The 20,905-nt window shown below is 55.8% G+C and overlaps 2 protein-coding genes across 3 annotated transcripts; one reads left to right on the forward strand and one right to left on the reverse strand.

The window, feature by feature from the left end:
- Nucleotides 1–1,939: 1,939 nt before the first annotated feature.
- Nucleotides 1,940–14,660, reverse strand: LOC112672560 (putative protein TPRXL). The gene is made up of 3 exons (XM_049103210.1): nt 14,553–14,660; nt 13,515–14,064; nt 1,940–3,307 (listed from the first exon to the last, which is right to left on the reverse strand). The coding sequence occupies exons 1-3, from the start codon at nt 14,658–14,660 to the stop codon at nt 3,159–3,161; spliced, it is 807 nt and encodes a 268-aa protein (XP_048959167.1). The 3' UTR covers nt 1,940–3,158.
- Nucleotides 13,832–20,900, forward strand: EMX2 (empty spiracles homeobox 2). 2 transcript variants are annotated; one of them, XM_025467371.3, is made up of 3 exons: nt 13,919–15,067; nt 16,959–17,143; nt 19,381–20,900. In XM_025467371.3, the coding sequence occupies exons 1-3, from the start codon at nt 14,659–14,661 to the stop codon at nt 19,546–19,548; spliced, it is 762 nt and encodes a 253-aa protein (XP_025323156.1). In that variant the 5' UTR covers nt 13,919–14,658; the 3' UTR covers nt 19,549–20,900. The 2 variants fall into 2 exon arrangements, with proteins under 2 accessions (XP_025323157.1, XP_025323156.1); XM_025467372.3 differs by lacking the exon at nt 16,959–17,143 and having other exon boundaries at nt 13,832–15,067; nt 19,381–19,484.
- Nucleotides 20,901–20,905: the final 5 nt, after the last annotated feature.

A 20,905-nucleotide genomic window follows, 5' to 3' on the forward strand; every position in this document is an offset into this window, starting at 1 on the left:
GGTCAAGTTTTACCTGTGACAATCCTTTTCCGAGGTTTACACATCTTCTAAATTCCCATTACTTTTCTCTTTGGAATATTAGGTATTGCCCACCTCTGCTCCCTTCTAATTTGAAAGTCAAAACCAACCAACCCCAAACATGACTGAGAGGTCCAACTGTCATGCTCTGCCAAGAGAAGGAAAGACATATATTTTGAAGTAGAATCAGATCTAGGACCACAACCCTTCAAAGTGCCCCAGGACCTGAAGGGTGTCCCTACAGAGCTTCATCTAATTCCTTGTCCCAACAACTCACACCGCTTCAAAATGTGTTCTCCTCTGCCAACTAGCATTCACTTCTATTTTTGTTTTCTTTAATTATGACAACCTCTGTCACCACATCTATGAATCTTATTTATTTACAAGGTCATCTTCCTCTACTAGACAGTGAACTGCTTTAAGGGGAAAGATCATGAGATTTTTCATTTTTGAATCCCAAATGCTAACACAGTGTCTGGCAGAGAGCAGGCACATTTTGGCGGGGAGAGGGGGAAGGAATTTGCTTTTCATAGCAGTACAACCAGTACAATTCAACACACTTGTATTCCTACCAAGCCTACAATCCTTTATCTTAGGAGTAGGCAGCCAATAGATTTTTGAGGGGTGGAGAAACTTGAAACCTTGACTATTGTTTACCATTTTTAACACTGTTGCTGTGAGGGACAACATTCTGAGTCCTAGACAGTGATGAAGAGAGAAACTTTTGGAACATAATCTATTTGAAACTTTAGGCCTTCCAGCTTCCTTCCTGACTCAGCACAGATTCTTGTTAGGATCCAAGGGACACCAGGCCTCTATCAGGAAATGCAGTTCCTGACTACAAACATGGAGGAGAAACAGCATCAAAGAAGAGAGAGTTTGGTAGATGGTGGGTCCCAGCAAGATCTTAAGATTGCTTACCCTGTTAAGGATCCGGTCCTCTTGGATTTAGCCGTGGGCCTGCAAAAGGGGGCTGCTGGGGGCGGCTGCTTTATGGGGCCAAGTCTGGTATCCCTTTCTGTAAAGGTCCAGGTTCTGTGTATGGTATGTCTTAGCTGAGCATCTTATGCTTTTTTTCCTTTACCTCCCCAGCTTGGTCTTTGGCTATGATATTTGCCCAAGATTCTTCCTTTTCTTTCTTTTTTCTTTATTGAGGTATAAAATTCTATAGTAAAGTCCACAAGTCTTAAGTTCAATGAGTTCTGGCAATTATATACATACATGTTACCATCACCCAAGTCAAGAAAGAGGACATATCTAACACCCCTCAAAGTTTCCTTGTGCCTCTTTGTACCCAGACCTCTGCCAGAGGCAACCACTGTTCTGACTTCTACATCCAGTTATGCATTTCATAAAAACAGAACTACATGGCGTGTTTCTTTTCTTTCTTTATTTACTGGAACAGCAATAATGAAAATGTGTAGACATAATCAAATTTCTTTTCTTTTTCAAGGTGTCAAAAGTTAACATCCCCAAATGTTTGACAGTGGTGGCCTCTGGCTAGGGGAAATTCAAGTGCTCTTATTTACTTCTTCACACATTCTGTTCTTGTATGAAAATATTCATGTAATTTTATAATAAATAATGAGACAAAGCTCTTCCATGGAATGGAAGGACATGGCTCCTGGAGAAGTGCAGAAGTGAGGTTCAGATGGGCATGGAGATGGAGCCCTGGCTGTCTGCAGGCTTATGCCATTCCCTGGCAAGGCTCTTCCTGGTGGCAGGGTACTTGGTACATCCCCTCCAGGTTAGAGACCTCTCAAGTAATTTCCTGTCTGGATTCTTGGTTATGCTTTTGGATACGGAATCAGTTGACCAAAAGATTCCTCCTTTAAACTCTTCCCTTTGGATCTTAGCAAATAGGAAACACTGTCTAAAGCAAGGTTTAAAAATTCCATTAAAATCATGAAAAATACACACATACGTAAATTTGAATTTTTATGATACATCTGAGCTTCAGTGATGAGCATAGGGCAAATGATTATAGAGCAAAATATATAAGTGTAGGTAAAATCTATACATGGTCATCTCTGAATATCATTGAACACAGGCAAGAAGCAATTCCCTGTTTTGTTTCTTTGATGGCTCTGTGACACAGCCGGGTACACACATGGAGAAGGAATGAGTACAAGAGAGGCATAAATGAAGAGAAAGTTTTGAATCCCCCAAATAATATTTGCAGGAACACTTAAAGAGAAAACAACCTAGCAATTTCACAACAGAATGCAAGGCCTGACTCTGTTGGTTAAATGGTCCCATATGTGGTGTGCGGAGCTGGGAGGCTTGGAATGGGCTGGCCCGGGCCAGTGCCAGGGCTCTGCGTGAACTGCCTGGGCAGTGAACACGTTGTTCAACTTCACTGAGCCTCTCTAACTGGCTAGTAACAGCAGTATCCACCTCGCTGGGCATGTGGGAAGGTGGCTGAAGCAAGGTGTGAGCAGGCTGTCTGCAAGCCATATATGCTACCCATATGCCATCTCTCTTGTCTGTTCCAGATCTGGAATAAATGCTCTGGAGAGAATGTGGGATCTAGGATCTGTATTTTGTGATAATTCACTTACTGGGGGACTCGGAGCAAAGTGTTCTCCCTTTTCTCACAAAGTGTTATCCTGATTTCCTCACTGGGGAGAAGAGGAGCATTATGTTAGGATGCAGGGGCTAGGGGGAGGAGGACAAATTGTTGGAATCACACAGCCCTGGGTTAGAATCCAAACCCCTTCATTTACTAACTAACTGTGTGTGTGTGTGTGTGTGTGTGTGTGTGTGTGATCTTGGGGGTGAATCCCTTTCTTTTGAAGTCTCAGTTTTCACATCTGGAGAGTGGGAATAGACTGATATTTCCATGAATTTCTGAGAAGACTGGATAAGATAGAACCTTGTAATGGATGCGTAGCACAGCATCTATACAGGTGCCATCAGTGATAGAAGTGGACTTTCTCATGCAAGATGCCCCCGCAGCAAATGAGCAATGAAATAGACCCTATCTTGTTCCCAGCACACCTGAGCAGCTGCCCCTTGAATCAGTCAGCAGGGCTCAGAGCAAGGGGCAGAAATATGGAACTCTCATGCTTACACAATGAGAATCAAGTTTTCCACCACGCTGGGCAGAGGCAAGATGGATCACCTGGATGGAGAAAATGCTACAGATGGGCCAGATGTGCTGAAGCCCATCTGGGGGAGATCCACGTCCACATGGTTGGCACTGTGATCCACTCTTCATCTGGAAGGCTTGGCATCCCCTGCGTGTTCAGACGCCTCGCCATGCAGCCAGGCCTGGAGACTGCAACCACTGGGGAGGGGGAAGGTCGGCTGTTTTATTTTTAGCAACATGAAGACTTTCTCCCACTCCCAGTCCCCAGCTCGTCCTAGGAGCCCCCCCAGGGACCGAGCAGGGAGGCCCCAACCTGCAATCTTCCACCCCTGTGACTTCCACCAAAATCTTTCCCGAAGGCTGGGGATTGGACCCAGATCAGAGTTGGGCTCGGTCTCCCAGAGCTCAGGTTTTTGTTGGAAATGGGAAACCCAAATCTCTTGGTGAGCTGTGTGTGTGTGTGTGTGTGTGTGTGTGATTACAACTTTCACTGCTTTATTTCACAAGACCAGGTAGCCATTGGGGGTGGGGGTGGGGGCTCTTTTTAAGAAATGGCCCACGCACCTTGGCAGCCTCGGAACCTCCGTCTGGCCGCTAGGTCTTCTTGCTCCCCCCACACCCCAACCCAACCCAGCCCCTCTCCCGGACTCCCAGGCCTGGGAGTGGAAGGAGCCGCCTGCCGCTTCCCCAGCTGGAAAGTTCGGGCGTTTCTCAGGTCTGAAGCTGTCTTGGCCATACCTGGCTTCCACAGTCTCTTCCTTTCCTTTCTGTCCGCGCCCCCTCCCACCACGACGTGGGGGCTCGGGTGCGGTTCCTGCCTCTTCCAGGGGCGCACGCGTGCGACCTGTGAGATGCCCGACCCGGTTGTCCCCGGCCCACGCCGCCGCCGCCGTCCTGCGGGAGCTGGCGACTCCCGCTCACCCCGGCCCCTAGAAGAAGCGGGCGGCCGCGGGCAGCACCGGCCGGGCGGGCGCTCGGGCCCCGGGCAGCTGCTCGGAGCGCGGGCCCCGGAGGGCGGCGGCCCGCAGGCGGCCGAGGCCGGGACCCGCCGGAGCCAGAGCGCCCCGCGCCGCCGCACCCCCCGCGAGGCCCGAGCCCGCCGCTGCGGCGTCTGCAGCCCCGAACCTCCGCCAGGCCTCGGCGGAGCATCTGCCGCACTCCCCAAATTCATTTTTAATTCATGACATCAGGTTAGGGACCGTCCGAGCCTCTAAACGGCCTCTCTCAAAACCAAAACAGCCACCGCCACGCAAATGCAAGGTCCAGAACGTCAGTCTCCTCCGTCCCCCGGGGGAACGGGGCGTTTGGAAAAGCGCGCTCCAGAGAGGGACCGTCCTCCCTCCCGTCCCCAGGGCCAAAATTGGACCCCCGGGTATTTGTCATAAAGACAGAGCTGGCGTCAAGGTGGTTTCGATCAGAACTCTGTAACGTTGCATTAAACAATCAAATATACGCTTTCAGGGAGATTATAAGGCTCCCCCAAGTACTTTTTGCACACACGACACATATATAATAAATGTATGTATATGTGCCTATACATCCAGAACTGTATACAGCATACAATACATACTGTGTAATTAAACACACGTTAATAAGTAATATAATGTAACATAAGAACTAGATGTTAAATATACGTCAAACAGCATGTAATATGATGAAACCATATAATCCATGTTATGTTAAATAATATGTAATATATAGCACATGATTTATATATTATATATAATAATAGGAATGATGCATAATCCAAACGGACCAGATACAATGTAATACATGATGGGTCACATAGATTAAACAGAATGTCCTCCTCTGAAATATCCCAGAGCCCCCAGGAAGCCTGAGAAGGAGGCAGGTGTACAATGGTTCTGGATGCTGGTGGCACCAGCCCCAGTCTTTGCCGCATCCCAGTTCCCCACCAGCCCACGTGTCTTGGGGTGGACATAAAGATTTCAGATGACTAGCTCCTTATTGGAGTAATGGAGTTAACAGATTATCTCTTATAGAGGTCAGTCTCCAATGAGGGGGGTGGGGCGACACAAATTTCGTAAATGAGACCCTAGGGCATCCTTCCTTACGTCGCCTGAAAGCCCTGAGCACTTGGCATTCGGTCCCCCCAGCGTCAACCTAAGTGTTCTGTCTCAGACACGTAAGAACTTAAAGTGCCATTTTCGAATGTCGGCATTTAGAGGCAATTTGGAAATTGAAACGAATCTTTATATGCAAGACTTGACGTTTCGGAGGCCCTTTAAAGCTGCGGTCAGAAAGGCAGCTAAGAAACCCGTGGATGGGCTGCAAGGAGACGATTCAAAGCAAAGCAAAACGCACAGTTAGAAATTTGATATTAACCGCGCACTTCCAAGTAATGCAGCTTAATGATAATTGCTGCGAGTGTTTACTCTTCTCATGCCGGAGAAATAGGAGAAACGCTTTGACAGAGAAGTTTACCCTGAAGAGTTACATCTTTTAAAAGGGGAAAATATCTTACAGGCCGACGTTGGCTTCCTGGCAAGCCAAAGCCGTGTGAATGGGAGCCAGTTTTTCTCCAGTTACCTAGAGGCGGCACCTCAAAATCCAGCGTCTGGGAGGTGGGAGCGTGTGCTAAGCGAGGGTGGTTCTGGTGGGAAGGCGCAGCGCTCTCCCCAGGGCGGGCCGGGCCCCAGGCGCGGCCTCCCGAACCCCGGCTCCGGGGTCGGAGGCCCGGGGCGCGCCGCGGAGAGCGCCCGGCTGCGGGCTTGTCCTCCGTCCCGGGGCGCGCCGCGGCGCCGGCGGCTTCTGTTTGCCGTCCCTTTAACTTTCCATTTCTGATTCTCTTCCCTTCGAGCGCCCTGCCGCGGAGCGTCAGGCAAGCTCTGTCGTCTGTGGGCTCTCACCTCAGAGTCAATATTATCTCAGATGGGCACAATAGACTGGAATGAAAAGCTAATATTGAACCAATGAGGTCCCTGCCCGCGCCGCCGCGATGCCACCCTTTGTTGCGCTGCTCCCGGCGAGCCGCGGGCGGCCGGCTAAGCGGAGGGCGGCTGCGCTCCGGCCTCTCCCCGTCCCCGCCCGGGTGGGGCAGACGGGCGGACCCCGCGCGGAGGCCCCGGAGCCCGCCCCGGAGGTCCCCTCGGGCGCCACTCCGCCTGCCGCCAGGGGCTGGCTGGCCACCCGGCGGCGCGGATGCTGGGCGCACAGCCGGTCCCCGCGCTCGGACGCGGAGCGGACGCAAACGGGGGAGCCGGGCCCGATGCGTCCAACCCCCGGGCGCTAGGAGTCCCGGAATGTGAATGTGGTGGGCAGGGGTGCAGCTGCGGGGCCCCAGCTGGAGGGGCTCCCTCCCACCAGTCCTGGGGGCAGCCTGGCCGCCGCCTGTAATTAAAGGCCGCGGGGGCCCAGGCTCCAGGAGTGGGTCTCATCAGGACCCGGGCTGGGTGGGGGGAGGCCGTCTCTGCGGGCCTCCTCGGAAGCTCCCTGTCCCTGGGCACTCTTCTGTCCCCTAGCCGGGTCCGCGCTCGCCGGAGGAGCTAGGGAGGCAGGGGTAGCTGGATGAGGGGCCTTCAGGCCGCCCTGCTGCCTGGGAGGGGAGCTAGGACCACGCTCTGCCCTTTCCGACCGCAGGCGCTGCTCTGTAGGCGCAGGGCCTCTCCGAGTCCCCCACGAGAGCCACCCCAGGGTGCGGGGCGCACGGAGTCTCCGCCGCCGCCGGGCCACCAGCGTTGCCCTGACAGCTCGCCGGCTCCCCGGCTGCAGTGAGGCGGATGTCGGCCCTGAGCTTGGATCGCCGGAAGGGACCAGGGAAAGAGAAAGAGGGTGTGGGGGCGAGGCCTGAAAAGGTGGCCTGGATGACAACGGTGGGCAAGTGGCTTCCAGGCAGGCGCCAGAGTTCCGCCAACTGGAGCCTGGATGAACCTCCCTGCCGCCACGGTTGGGGCGCCCCCGGTCTGCCAGCGGGGGTGGGGGTGGGGCTCTTCGCTTTCTTTTCTCATTGGCTTGAATGTAGGTGTCTGGCAACACTGGGGGGTGGGGGTGGACGGGTCGGTCCCAGGGCCCCTCTTGGAAGGGCCACAGCATGGTCGGCTAGGAGGTGAGAATGCTTTGTGTCACCTCTTTGAGCCTCAGTTTTCTTTTCTTTCTTTCTTTCTTTTTTTTTTTAAAGATTTTATTTATTTATAAGAGACACAGAGAGAGAGACACACACAGGCAGAGGGAGAAGCAGGCTCCATGCAGGGAGCCTGATGTGGGACTCGATCCAGGGACCTCCGGATCACACCCTGGGCTGAAGGTAGTGCTAAACCGCTGAGCCACCAGAGCTGCGCTGAGCCTCAGTTTTCTTATCTGGAAAACGGGTATTATGGCTCCTTCCACATCAGATTCTGAAGTTCACTGAGATTACCAATGTGAGAAAACGGGCTTTTAAATGCTACAACTTCTAAACCTTCCAGGCATCCCCTCCAGGTTTCAAGGAGAGCTGCAGCCTTCAAGAGAAAGGTTCCAGTCTACCTCTTTCCTCAAATGGCAGGATCCCTTTCTCAGCCCTACCGCAGGCCCCTAGAGTCCAAAAAAAGTGGAGAGATACCGAGAGAAGACACAAATTCCTGAAAGAGGGTCTGGTGGGGCTCCAGTGTTTCAGAAGCCATCCCCAGGTCTGATGGTTCCTTAGTGCTGACAATCTCAAGGAGCTCCTAAAAGGACCGAACCCCAATTTACGAGGTCGGTCACAGGTGGCAAGAGCAGAGTCTCAAAGCAAAAGATGCCAAAGAAGGCAGTAGAGGAGTTAGAAGGTGTGTCCCCCACCTTCCATGCTGGCCCCGTGGCCTTTTGGACATCTTGTCCAGTTTCCTGGAGCACCTGGCAACAGTTGGTGCCCTTGAGTCCCAAAAGAGACATAGTTATAGGGGTGGGAGGAGGGGAGTGTGACAACTCTATCTACACAGGGAGGGGGCAGTGCAGGAGAGACAGGACTATCTCCACCCCTGCGGAGCAGTCCCTAGAGCAAGGCCAGTGGTTCCTAACCCCCGCTTGCCAGTCTGTGTCCATAAGTCTGTCCCTCACGCTTCTTTGCTTGGCCTTAGACTCATTTGAAGGCAGCTGAGGGAGACAGAGACCGGCATCTCCTCTGATTCTGTTTCTTTGCTTTCAGTAGTGAGTCCAGACAGCCTGTGTGTTGAGGGATTGATGAGTGAGGTAAATCTCTAGGGTCAGGTCCTGCCTGTAGCTCCAACCAGTGCGGAGTTCCTGGCTGTGAAATGTTAGATCTAAAATTGGATAGATCTCTGGAGCCCCAGGGGTTCACAAGCCCCTGCTAACATCCAGAGAAGGGCAGCACCAGTTTCCTGCAGTCGCCCGGGACAGCAGAGGCCGAGGCCAGGGTCCAGACACTGCGGTGAGGGCTTGGCCCCCAGGTGGACGCATTGAACAGTTACCTGGGGAGTGCCTCTCGCATTTCCAGAGACCCCCGCGAGGATGCCACGGCTTCACCTCACCGGAGAGGCTAGCCTGCCCCGGAGACAAGAGGAGGTCCGCGGGCTCCAAGAAGAAGGAGCCTGTCACCCGGCCCGCGCCGGCGGGGCCACCTAATTTCGTCTGATGACCAATCGCCGCCTGGGCTATAATCACCAGGACCCCAGTCTCGAGCGATCATTGGCCGCCCACGAGGGGGCGCGAAGCCGGAAGAGCCGCGCCCCGCGCCCCTAGCTCCTCCGACTCCACCGCGCGTGGGGCCAGCGCTGGGGAACAGGGGTCCATTCTCTGAACCACCGCAGTTGGGCAGCGGGATCTGGGACCTCAGGCACGGGTTTGTGGGTGCATTTGCGCAGTAGTTGGCCATCGCCCTGGCCCAGGTGATCACGGCCCTCCTGGTCCTTTTGAGAACTGAACCCGTTCCCCCTTCCTTGCACTCTTCGGAAAGAAGCCCGACTCCTCCAGGAGCTGAGATTGCAAGAGCTGGAGCTGATGGAGGGAGGAGGGACCCATTTCCACGTCGTCCTGTCTACTGTGTAGTCAGTGAGCCTCCATAGACCGCCTCTCCCGGCCCTGATGGCGGGCCCCGCAGGAGCTTGGCAGTGGGGCGCACCCCAGCACTCCCCAGGGCGCGCGGGGCTCAGGGCGCCGCGGCTATGCAGCCCGCTCCGGCCCTCGCCACTAGGCGCCGCTGCGCGCACGCGGATCCCGGCCCAGGGAGCAGCCTGGGGAGGACGCCAGGGAGGGATTTTGCTCTAATAACAATTTTTAAAAAACATGTTTTTAAAGGTATGAATTCTTTTCGTCTTCCCACCCTCTCCCTGCGCGTTCGAAGAGGCCGGGTTACTGGGAATCACGGTGGGTGGGAGGAGTTGTTAACGGAGCCCGAGGCCCTGACCATCCCCAGGTACCTTTTGCTTGTGTTGGGCCCGGGAAGGGGCTCTCCGGGGAAGGGGCTCACCCTTCGCCGACGTTCATGCTTCCTGGAGGGCTCACGGACCCCCGACCGGCTCCCAGGGAGGGCCCTGGACATCGCGGGGTGCACGAGGCCGGCTGGACCACCCCAAGCCATGACCTAACAATAATATTTGACGAACGGTGACTACGCCAAACATTAGCTCACATACCCCTCAACAACTGTTAGGATAATGCTATCTCCTGTTCACGGATAAGAAAACCAACCGAGACTCCTCGAGAAGGTGGTCGCAAATGTAGTGATCCCAGGCAGCACCTGGGCGTCTATCCTGAATTGCAGGAGGCGGTGAATACACCCCAGGGAGGAAACTCAGGGCAGAGAGCTGTGGGAGATTCCCCTCTCCACACACACACACACACACACACATTTCTGCCCTTTGATACCTCCCACTAGCCAGGAATCCAGGCTTCTCTCACCTCAGCACCAGCCCAGGGAAGTCCTTGGCCTTTTGGGGGAGCATGGAGAAGCTAGTGGCAAGAGTGTGAGACCAGCAATGGCTTATGCTTGCACAACTATATTGTTCAGTTTTGAAGCCCAGGAACAAGCCCTGGAGATGGCAGGTAATAATAACAGCAACGCAGGAACAGGAGCTAACTTTTATTACAGCTCATGATGTGCTAATCACAGCCTAAGCACTTTGCTTGGCTTATCTCCTTAAACAACCCCAAGGGCCAAGATACTATTATTTATCTCCAGTTCACAGGAGAGAAAGGCACGGAGAGGTCAGGTAATTTGCTCAAGGTCACCCAGATCTGACTGCTGTTTTGGGGTGGGGCAGATTCATTAAGGTCTAACATCTAGTGAAATTCACCCTTTATGGTGTAGAGCTCTATGAGTTTTGGAAAATGCTCCTAGAGTTGTAATTGCCACCATCATCAAGAAATAGAAGGGTTCTATCACTCTTCAAAACAAGCCTGACTTCTAGGCTCCACTGTCTTGGGGGCAGCATTGGCCATATTTTTACAGATGACAAGATGGAGGTCGGGAGAGGTTGGGTGTCTGCCCCAGATCCCTCATCAGACAGTAAGTGACACATCTCAGATTCGAACCTTCATCTTGTGTCTCTTAGTCCCACTGCCTGTTTAGTGGAGATTCCTGAATCTACAGAGTCCCACTTGAGGTGGTTTGGGGCATGTAGGAAAAAGAGCCCCTTGCCCTAAGAGGGAGCCTCAGAAATCCCCTCATGGCTCACTGCATACTCCAATACCTCACCAAACCCCCATCCTGCTAGGGCAGCTAGGGAACAAAGAGGGGCCGGATTCTGCAAAGGCCTAAGGCTCGAGGAAAGTAAGTGGCAGCCGCGGTGCAAGGAGCAGGGGTAGAGTTGGCCCAGGGTCCGAGTCCAGATCAGAGTGTCCAGTGCCCTGTTGAGCCTCTCCCACTGGTCTTGGTTAATGAGTTACTGTCCTCGTTAATTCTCCTGTATGTCGGGCCGCCTTTCGAACCTTCCCGAGTTCCTCAGGTCTCTGGCCGCATGAATTAGCATAGATTATCTGGCTTCCCCGGCTTCTACGAGGCTCAAACTCATTTGTCCCTCCTGTGGGTCTGAGTGAGACTTGGGGCCCCCAGCACTTGGGCCAGAGGAAACGGACCCTGCTGCTCCTCCACCCTTGCCCACCTGCCGCCACAAGAGACCCTGAGGCAAATCTCTGGGCACTTTGCAAGAGGCGGGTGGCCTGCAGAGGATATTGCGTGACCGTGACCAGAGAGGAGGCTCCAAGCAATCTGGGCCCTTTGCCCCAGGGCTAAACGTTCCTGCCTCCGGCGGCAGGAAGAGGAGGGGTCTGGGCTCCAGACTGTGGTTCACTCCCTTCGGCACTCTGGTTGCTTCTAGCCAAAGGTAGGAAAGAGTTTAAGGGAGTACCACCAATACTTGAGCGCCTAGCCTCTGACTTTTAAAAAAGGTCAAACGCCCTACGTTTCACACGCCACTGCGGCCTCACTCCACCTCCCAGACACTAACTGGAACCCATCTGCCCTCAAGGTCATCTACTCTCATGCCCCTAGCCAAGATCACGAATACTGTGGAATAAATTGTCATTCCCCACCCTGCAGCCAGGGCAGGGCTTCTAAGTGCCCCTAGTTCGGACCCTCGTCTTTCCTGGAGAGCCTGCCCAGGAGAAGGAGGACCTTTCCCCCTGGTTCCAGGATCCATGATGTAAGCCCACCTAAATTGGGTGTCCTTTTCTGGCTTTAGAAATGGAGGGCTGACCTCTACCCTCCACCCCCAGGCTTCTGGCTAGCAAGAGCCAACTGCCTTTTCAGGTGGCTTCAGGTTCCCTGCTGGCCTGGGCATGGTGGGGTTTGTGTCCCTACAGCTTAACTGAGGGAGAGATTTCTGAACTGGAGACGATATTTCTGGAGGAGAGGATATTTCTGGAGGAGGTCGGTGGTTCACGCCACAGGCAGGCAGGTACATCTCCAAATGTACCCCATTACAAGAGGCTGGACTGAACACCCTGCATCCTTGGGCCTGGGGAAAAGGATAGGGGGATGCTGCGAAGCAAAACCACAGGAACCTGGTAAGGGTGAAAACCCAGCCACCACCCCAGCCCAGAGCTGGCGTCAGAGGTCTGAAGTCTGAGACAGGGTCAGGTTTCTCAGGGCATGAGGGCAAAGCCAAGGCCCACACCTGTCTTGTGTGTGAATGTGTGCATGTGTGCATGCTCTGGGAAAATTGGTGGTGGTGGTGGGGAGTGCGGCAGATGATCTCTGCTAGTTAAGGTCAGGTGCCCAGACAACCCCAGAAAACACACTTCTAACTTCTGTTGCCTGGAGAGTTTTCCTAAAGGGTTTTCCCTCCCTACCCCGAAACAAATTATGCCTGGAATAAAGAAGTCAAGAGATTGATGTGAACATAAAAATACATCAGATGAAACCAGAGAGGGTCAAGGGAGATCCCAGGGCAGGGAGATGGGTGGTTGGGCAAGCAGGGGGCTAAGTGCAAAGACCCAGACCCTCCACTGATGAAGCTGGTGGTGGTAGCCATCTCCCTCTCAGGACTTTGCTCTTCTTCCCCCTCCCAAATCGACTTTTCCTGGGTCTCACGGCAACCTAGTCACCAAACACTGGCATTTCTTCCTCCTTAAGAGAAATGGCACGGACCTCTAAGTGATAGATTTAAAGGATGCCGGATTTTTTCCCTCATTAATTGTAAACGTGCAAAATACCTGCTGGTACTTCACTTAGGAAGAATGCAATTGGCAAGAAGAAAAAAAAAAAGGAAAAAAAAAAGAAGCGGCTGATGAATAGATAATAGATCTTTAACCACCAATAAACAGAGAGCAGCGCCAGCAGCCTGGGGGATGTGATCATAATTATGCCGCGGCGCGAGCCAATGGGGACGAGGGAACTCGGCCCTAAAATCATCCCAAAACCGAAGGCGAGCTCGAAAATGCGGACACGGCCCGGGACCGGAGACGCGATCTGCAGTCCCTAGCTGCAAGCCCTGCTCAGCAACCCGCCCCTGGGACGACAGATGGCGGAATAATAATAGAAATAATAATAATAATAATAATAAAACAACAACAACAGCAACAGCAGCAGCAATAATAATAATGCCAAAACTAACGCAAGTGATACCGACAGCGTAACGATAAGAGTAACACCACATCCGTCTTTCCCCTGACCTTGGACCCCTTGGTCCCACATATTACAGAAAGGAACAGTTTGGGGGAAGGAGGGGAGCACCCTCCCAGAGAGAAAGAAGCCGGGAGCCCGTGGGGCCGGTGGGAAGCGCGTCCCCCCGGCAGGGTCGCTGACTCGTGTCTCAAGTTGCAAACGAAGGAACCCGGTGGAGGATCGCGGACGCGGCGACCCTGGGACCCCAAGGCTAGGCGCGGTTGCAGGACCCCCTCCGCCCCCACCCCCGAGCCCGGGCGCCCTCCTCACCTGGGAAACCGCCCCGCGTTCTGCCGGGGGGTGGGGACTGGGGAAGCCGAGCGGCCCCGTTAGCCCTCGCCCGGAATCCTCCCCTGCCTTGCTTACCCTCGCGGGGCTCCGGGGGCGAGCCCCGCTTCCCCGACGCGGGGCCGCGGGGGGCGGCGGCCGAGAGCTGGGCGCAGGGACCCGCGGGTCCGTCCGTGCGTCCGTGCGTCCCACCGGCTCGGGATCCAGGGGGCCGCGGCAGAGGCGGCGCGGGCCGGGGACTCTGCAGGGACCGGGGTGCCCCGGAGGGAGTGGTGGTGGCGAAGGAGGAGGCGGTGGCAGAGGGGGAGGAGGTGGGGAAAGAGGAGGAGGAAGGAGAGGAGGAGGAGGAGAAGGAGGAAGAGGAGGAGGAGGAGGAGGAGAAGGAGGAGAGGAGGCCGGAGGAAGAGGAGGAGGCGAAAGAGGAGGAGGCGAAGCCGCAGCGGGCGCCGCGGAGCGCGGGGCCAGGAGCGCGGGGCGAAGGCGCGGCGAGCGGGCGGCCTGGCGGGCGCGGGAGCTCGGCCGAGGCCGCGGCGCCGACTCCGTTCCACTCTCGGCCGGGATCCAGGCCTCCGGGTTCCCAGGCGCTCGCCTCCCTCTGACGCACTTTAAAGAGTCTCCCCCCTTCCACCTCAGGGCGAGTAATAGCGACCAATCATCAAGCCATTTACCAGGCTTCGGAGGAAGCTGTTTATGTGATCCCCGCACTAATTAGGCTCATGAACTAACAAATCGTTTGCACAACTTGTGAAGAAGCGAACACTTCCATGGATTGTCCTTGGACTTAGGGCGCCCTGCCCGCCTTTTGCAGAGGAGAGAAAACTTTTTTTTTTGCCTCCCCCGAGAAACTTTCCCCCCCCTCCTCCCTGCCTGTAACTCCGATCCCCCCACGCCATCTCGCCAAAAAAAAAAAAAAAAAAAAAAAAAAAATTACCCCAATCCGCGCCTGCAAATTCTTCTGGAAGGATTTTTTTCCCCCCTCTCTCCAGGTTGGGCGCGTTTGGTGCAAGATTCTCGGGATCCTCGGCGTTGCCTCCTCTCCCTCCCCCCTCCCCCCTCCTTTCCTTTTCCTTTCCTTTCTTTCTTCCTTTCCTCCCCCCACCCCCACCCCAAACAAACAAGTCCCCAATTCCCGTCCGTGCTCGCCGCGGGCAGCGGGCGGCGGAGGCAGCGCGCCGCGGTCGCCGGGAGCCGGGAGCCTCGGGCGCCCGCTCCTCGGCGCAGCATGTTCCAGCCGGCGCCCAAGCGCTGCTTCACCATCGAGTCGCTGGTGGCCAAGGACAGTCCCCTGCCCGCCTCGCGCTCCGAGGACCCCATCCGTCCCGCGGCGCTCAGCTACGCCAACTCCAGCCCCATAAACCCGTTCCTCAACGGCTTCCACTCGGCCGCCGCCGCCGCCGCCGCCGGCAGGGGCGTCTACTCCAACCCGGACTTGGTGTTCGCCGAGGCGGTCTCGCACCCGCCCAACCCCGCGGTGCCCGTGCACCCGGTGCCGCCGCCGCACGCCCTGGCCGCCCACCCCCTGCCCTCCTCGCACTCGCCACACCCCCTCTTCGCCTCGCAGCAGCGGGACCCGTCCACCTTCTACCCCTGGCTCATCCACCGCTACCGGTATCTGGGCCATCGCTTCCAAGGTACGTGCCACGTCGCGGGGCTGCAGCGCGCCGCGTCCTGCGCTGCCCTCGGCCTGCGCCGGGTGGGCGCTTGGCAAGGCCTGGGAGGAGGTGCCTGCAGCTTGCGGGCCCGCGCGCCCCGGTGCGGGAGCTGGGCGGCGAGGGGCCGGGCCCGGTGCGCCTGCCGCGGTCTCCGGAGCTGCGGCCGCGCTGGGGGGCCGGCCTGGGGCCGCTGGACCCCTTAGAGAGGGGGCGCAGACGGAGGAGCTGTCCCCGGGGCGCCCTCGCGTTGGGGACAGGCTGGGCAGCCTTCCCGGAGCGCCGGCCTCCGCGCAGTCCCGGAGCCCGCGGGGCACCCAGGCTCTCCGCCTCCTCCGCGGCGCCCGGGCTGCCCTCGCGCCGAGGGCGCACGGCCACGGCCCGGCCGCCAGGTTCGCCGTCGCCTGCGCAAGACCCAGTTTGTCACCCACTCCTCGCGCCTTCGAGCCCAGCCCTGCGACTTCTCGGCTTCCGACCCTCTTCGGGCGGCGAGGAGACCCCCGCGCCCACAGGGCGAAGTCTAAGGGGGTTCTTCCCCCCTTTTTTTTGTCGGCCCGGGGAGGGCCCTGGAACCCTCGCGGGTAGTGACCTCGGCGGCTCGAACGCGGCGCGGGGCGCCCGCGGCGGGGAGGCGGGTTCGCTCTGGGTTTTGTTTCTGATTTTGTTTTTGTTTTAAAAGAAACGAACCGGATCGGGAGACGGGCTGGACAAAAAAGATCTCTTTGGGTGTTTTCCCTTCCTGCTATTTTTTTTAAATTTTATTTATTCTTTCTCTGGGTGGAGGTAGGAGAAAAGTTAAAACTCCAGAAAAGGGGAAGAGTAATTAGTTTAGCGGTCGGAGCACCGGGAAGAGACCTTCCTCCCCGCGACAGCCGATCAATACTCCGTGGCTGGTCCATCCATTAACCCTTTGCGTTCCTGCCAGAGCCTAGAATCCGGGAGATGCCACTTCCACCCCCCAATTACAAACAAAACAAAACAAAAACAAAAACGACCTTTCATCCTAATTTTGGGGCCGGATTTGCCTCCCTTCTCGCCTAAACTGTCCGTTTGTTTTTCTTTGGGTTTTTAGCGAATCGATTAGCCACCCTCCAGAGTGAACCCGAAACTACTCTAGCTCTGCCCACAAAGTTTCTGGCTCCTCTCCTCCTTCTCTGCCGGCTTCGCTCTTGGTGCCCCCAGCAGGCCCGAAGTAGCCGGGATCTTCTGGGACCGCGGACAGTCCCATAGGGCGCCCGCGGCTCGGCAGCCCCGGGTTCCGATCCCTTCGCTCGCGTCTGCTAGTTCTCTGGAGCGGGGCAGTGAGGAAGCCGGGTCCTCGGGCCGCGGTGGCCCCGGCAAACCCGCGCACCCGCCGGCGAAATTTCGGTCCCGGCCGGGCCGCAAGCACGCGCCCGGTTGCTGCACTTTCCTGGAGGGGAAGAGCCTTAAATAATTTAAAATTAAGTCCCCGAGAAAACTCTGGATAGCGGGCCACCCCCCACCCCACCCAAGGGTTAAAGTTCCCCGGGGTTAGAAAGAGGAGAAAGTTTCGGGCCTGGATCTGCTGCCCCTCCTCTGCCTGGAGAGCGCGGCACCGAGGTGGTGAGGACCGTGGCGCCAGGGCGGCTGCAAAGCCCGCGGAGGTCAGGAGCCTGGGGACTTGGCCCGCCAGGCAGCTGCTGGGTGGGTGCCGCACAGGTAGAGGCTCGGTGTTCCGCGCAGGGAGGCTGGGCCGTCGTCCTCCTCCCGCACCCCCGGGTCCCCACGGGCCGTGTCGCATCGGCTGCGCGAAGGCCACGAGCGCTGTGCCCCACCAGCCCGGCTCGGGAGAAGCGCGAGGCCCGGGCCAGGACGGCCCCCTCTAACGGGACTTCTGCTATGTCCCCGGCAGGGAACGACACAAGCCCGGAGAGCTTCCTTTTGCACAACGCGCTGGCCCGAAAGCCGAAGCGGATCCGAACCGCCTTTTCCCCGTCCCAGCTTCTGAGGCTGGAACACGCCTTCGAGAAGAACCACTACGTGGTGGGCGCCGAGAGGAAGCAGCTGGCGCACAGCCTCAGCCTCACGGAAACTCAGGTGAGCGAGGCGTGCACCCTGCGAACCCAGCCCACAACTCTGGCCCCACGCAGCTAGCACACAAGTGCGGAGCTCGGAGAGGGCCTTTGGCGAAGAGCCGGGGAGCTGGCTCCACGCTGGAGTTCATAATGTAGAAGTTTGGAGGCGCCTGGCTTCCCTGGGCTCCAGCAAGGGACTGCAGGAGCCGACCTACCCCAGGCTCTGGGGAGACAGGCGGAGTAGCTCCTTCTGTCCACTGGGCATGACTTACAGTTCCTGGCTAAGGCACCTGTGCACTTTTGGTGACACTTTCAGTTAAAGTCTGGGGACTCGGCTGAGTACTGGAAGAAGGAGAGGCAGGAGGTGAGGGGCGGTGGCGGAGTGGATGCATGAGGTTCAAATCTGGAGGTGTCTCCGAGTGGGTTAAGCGCGGGTTTTGTGCCACTGCAGACCCAAGGTTCACACCGGCGGCTCCGGTTTCTCCCCTTGAGGGGATCAGAGAATCAGAAGGCAGAGGCCAGACATCCTAGGTGCGTCCCTAAATCAACGAAACAGAGCTGAAGGCTGTGGAGAAGGGCTGCCTCGGGGGACAGATCCTTGCGGCGCCAGGGGGCTCGGAGGCGGGCCTGGCTCTGGCCTGCTGGGGTCGGGGAGGGGGCTTAGGGCTACAGTAGGCGCTACTGTACGTGGAGCTGCAGGGCGGGGTCAAAGTTCCCGACAAACAGTAACGTTTTGGGGCAGATTAAGTTGTAACACTTTTCCTGGGAGGCGTAAAGAGGTCGAGGCTTTTGTTTTAAAACGTCCCCCCGGACAAAACCGAGGAGGGCCTCGCGGGTTGGTGCGGGGCCCGGCACAAGGCGCGGCCCGGCTGATTTCTCCTGGATAGCCGAGGCCGCGGTGGTCTTTGTCCGCCTCGCTGCCCACGCTGCCTGGAGTCTTTGTGTGCGTGTCAAGCCCGGAGCGCACCGACGCGCGCCTTGGGCGAGCGCCGGGGAGAAATGAACCGTCCTCCCCCTCAATTAGCAAACTCAAAGCAAATTAAACTCAGCCTTGTTCCAGCTCGGCTTTTTCATGGGGCACTTTGGGGGACTGGGGCATTGGGGAGAGCAAGCCGGGACCTGGGCCGGCCTTCTAAAAGGAGGGAGTGGCGAGGGCTTCAGGGGCCTGGGCTGCTTGCTGCTTTGGGGACTGGACGGCCTGGGGGCAGGGGAGGTGCAGTCACCCGCTTTTCCCTCACTGTACCACACTGGTGGGAAGGTGGGACAACAACGTTGGTGTCTCCTCTGGTGGCTGAGTGGGGACTCGCTGCCCAGCTCTCCCAGGGGGTGATGGGGATTGCAGCGCAGCCCCACATCATTGCTCCCCAGACCTTTAGCAGCTGCTCTGGGGAGATGAGGCCACCAGCCCCACTCTGCTGGGAAGTGATGTGACCAGAGTGGGAGCCTGGGCCTGGTGGGTCCTGGGGGTGATGGGGGGGGGAAGGGAGGGATGAGGGTGCTCCATCTCTTCTCTCCTCTCCTCTCCTCTTTCTTAGTTTCTCTCTCACTTCCTCTTTATCCAAAGGTCTTTCAGAAGCTTTCACTTTTGAGCGTCTTTTCCTAGCTGGAAATGTACAGCTGGGTTGGTCCCCAGGCCTCTGCATCCCACCATCCCCTCGCCTTCTTCCAGTACTCCTGCACCCCCCAACTCCTGCTCACCTGCAAGAGTCCTGGGCAAGGAAGAGGAAGCTCAGGCAAATCCTGACTGCCTACCCCAGGCCGAGGCCTTGCAGAGGAGGCGCTATATTTAGGCAATGCTGCGGAAACAGGCAAAATAGGAAGCACATTGGGCCTTGCACAAGAAAGCTGCTGCGGCAGGGAACGAGGTCTTCCCTGCACTGGCTAGGTACAGGGAGTCAGGGACCTGTCTCTTTTTATTTTACCTTGCTTATTATTGTTGTAGGGGTTTCCCAGGGTTTGTAAGACTTTGGCTTCCCAGCAGGAGGTGGGAGTCCCCTCCAAGGCAAGGGAGCAGGGGCCCTGTGCACCCTGGGCCACCTGGCCCCGAGGAAGCACCCTGCCAGGGCCCCAAAGGGTACGAAAGCCAGGCTTCCTAGCTGACAGCAGTAAGGGCTCGGCTCCCAGAAGGGAGGCCTTGGGGAGGCCCACCCTTTGGATGCACAGCTGGGGGACTGGGCTTTCGCAGGCGCGCTCACAGGAGGGAGCGGGAGGAGGGCGCTGTGGAGGAACTAACGTGCCCCATCTGCCTCTCGGCCACAGGTAAAAGTATGGTTTCAGAACCGAAGGACGAAGTTCAAAAGACAGAAGCTGGAGGAAGAAGGCTCAGATTCGCAACAAAAGAAAAAAGGGACGCACCATATTAACCGGTGGAGGATCGCCACCAAGCAGGCGAGTCCCGAGGAAATAGACGTGACCTCAGACGATTAAAGACATAAACCGCACCCCACTGAACGGACAACACGGAGCAAAACAGAGACAGGGAGAGGAGGGGTAGAAGGAAAACAAAACAAAAACAACAACAAAAAACCCTATGAAACAAAACAAAACAAAACAAAAAACCGCACACACATGCACGGAGAAGAGGAAGAGGGATTCGGAGAGAGCGTTGGCGCGTCGCAGACTTTGGGCAGCGAGGGCACAGGGTCCTGATCCCAGGCTGCGTGGAGATGGCAGAGGACGGAGGCTTCTTGATCAACATGCAACCCTTGTCTAAAGAGGCAGCTGAGTGAGAGAGGGAGAGAGAGAGAGAGTGAGAGAGAGAGAGAGAGAGAGAGAGATCCAAATGTGGCACAGCCCGAAGGCGCTCTGAACAAGGGAAGCTGCCAGTCAAACACCAACCCAGCGAGACAAGATGATTGGCAGGTATTCCGTTTATCGCAGTCCTGATTAAAAAAAAAAATGATGATGATATAATGATGCTAAAAAAGAAAACCCCAACCAGGCACAGGACTTTTCTTTTGCACTTCGCAGAGTTTCCCGCCCCCCCCCAATCTTTAAAAATAATCAGTAATAATAGCAATCGAAATTCCGTATCCAGCCCCATCCCACACCTGTTCAAAAACTTGAATTGCATGTAGCAGTTGTTGGGCGAATGGTGTCTAAAGACAGAAAATGAATTGTAATTTTCTTTTCCTTTTAAAGACAGGTTCTATGTGCTTTTTATTTTGATTTATTTTTTTGAGAAATGTGCAGTCTGTAAACACTTTTTGATACCTTCTGACGTCAAAGTGATTGTGAAAGGTAAATGAAGTAGGCTCGGCGATAGTGGTCCTCTTACAGAGAAATGGGGAGCAGGATGGGGGGCTGGGGGTGGCGGGGGAGGGTGCCCATGAGAGGAGTCAGGACTTGTGCTGGGAAAGAAAAACCCTAAATTAATTCTATTTCTTGAACATTCCCTTTTCCTAACATCCCGAAGGCTTAAAACCATGAAGTAAACTCCTTTTGGTGGTTGGAGAGATTGGCCAAATTCAACCATTCGCTGTAAAGGCCATTCCCAAACTTTAAATCTATCTGTTGCAAAAACTGAAGGACTGTAGTTAGCGGGGATGATGTTAAGTGTGGCCAAGGACATGGCGGCAAGTTTTCAAGCACTGAGTTTCTATTCCAAGATCATAGACTTACTAAAGAGAGTGACAAATGCTTCCTTAATGTCTTCTATACCAGAATGTAAATATTTTTGTGTTTTGTGTTAATTTGTTAGAATTCTAACACACTATATACTTCCAAGAAGTATGTCAATGTCAATATTTTGTCAATAAAGATTTATCAATATGCCCTCAGAGTA

The sequence above is a fragment of the Canis lupus genome, chromosome 28, assembly GCF_003254725.2.
Source record: "Canis lupus dingo isolate Sandy chromosome 28, ASM325472v2, whole genome shotgun sequence".
Taxonomy (NCBI): domain Eukaryota; kingdom Metazoa; phylum Chordata; class Mammalia; order Carnivora; family Canidae; genus Canis; species Canis lupus.

Coding starts and splice junctions, on each gene's coding strand:
- EMX2 (XM_025467371.3), top strand. CDS start 14,659: ATGTTCCAGCCGGCGCCCAAGCGCTGCTTCACCATCGAGTCGCTGGTG. Junction 15,068..16,958: donor TCTGGGCCATCGCTTCCAAG/GTACGTGCCACG, acceptor TGTCCCCGGCAG/GGAACGACACAAGCCCGGAG. Junction 17,144..19,380: donor TCAGCCTCACGGAAACTCAG/GTGAGCGAGGCG, acceptor TCTCGGCCACAG/GTAAAAGTATGGTTTCAGAA.
- LOC112672560 (XM_049103210.1), bottom strand. CDS start 14,660: ATGCTGCGCCGAGGAGCGGGCGCCCGAGGCTCCCGGCTCCCGGCGACC. Junction 14,065..14,552: donor CGGACGGGAATTGGGGACTT/GTTTGTTTGGGG, acceptor ACTCGCCCTGAG/GTGGAAGGGGGGAGACTCTT. Junction 3,308..13,514: donor GCCCCCGGAGCCCCGCGAGG/GTAAGCAAGGCA, acceptor CCCCCTCCCCAG/TGGTTGCAGTCTCCAGGCCT.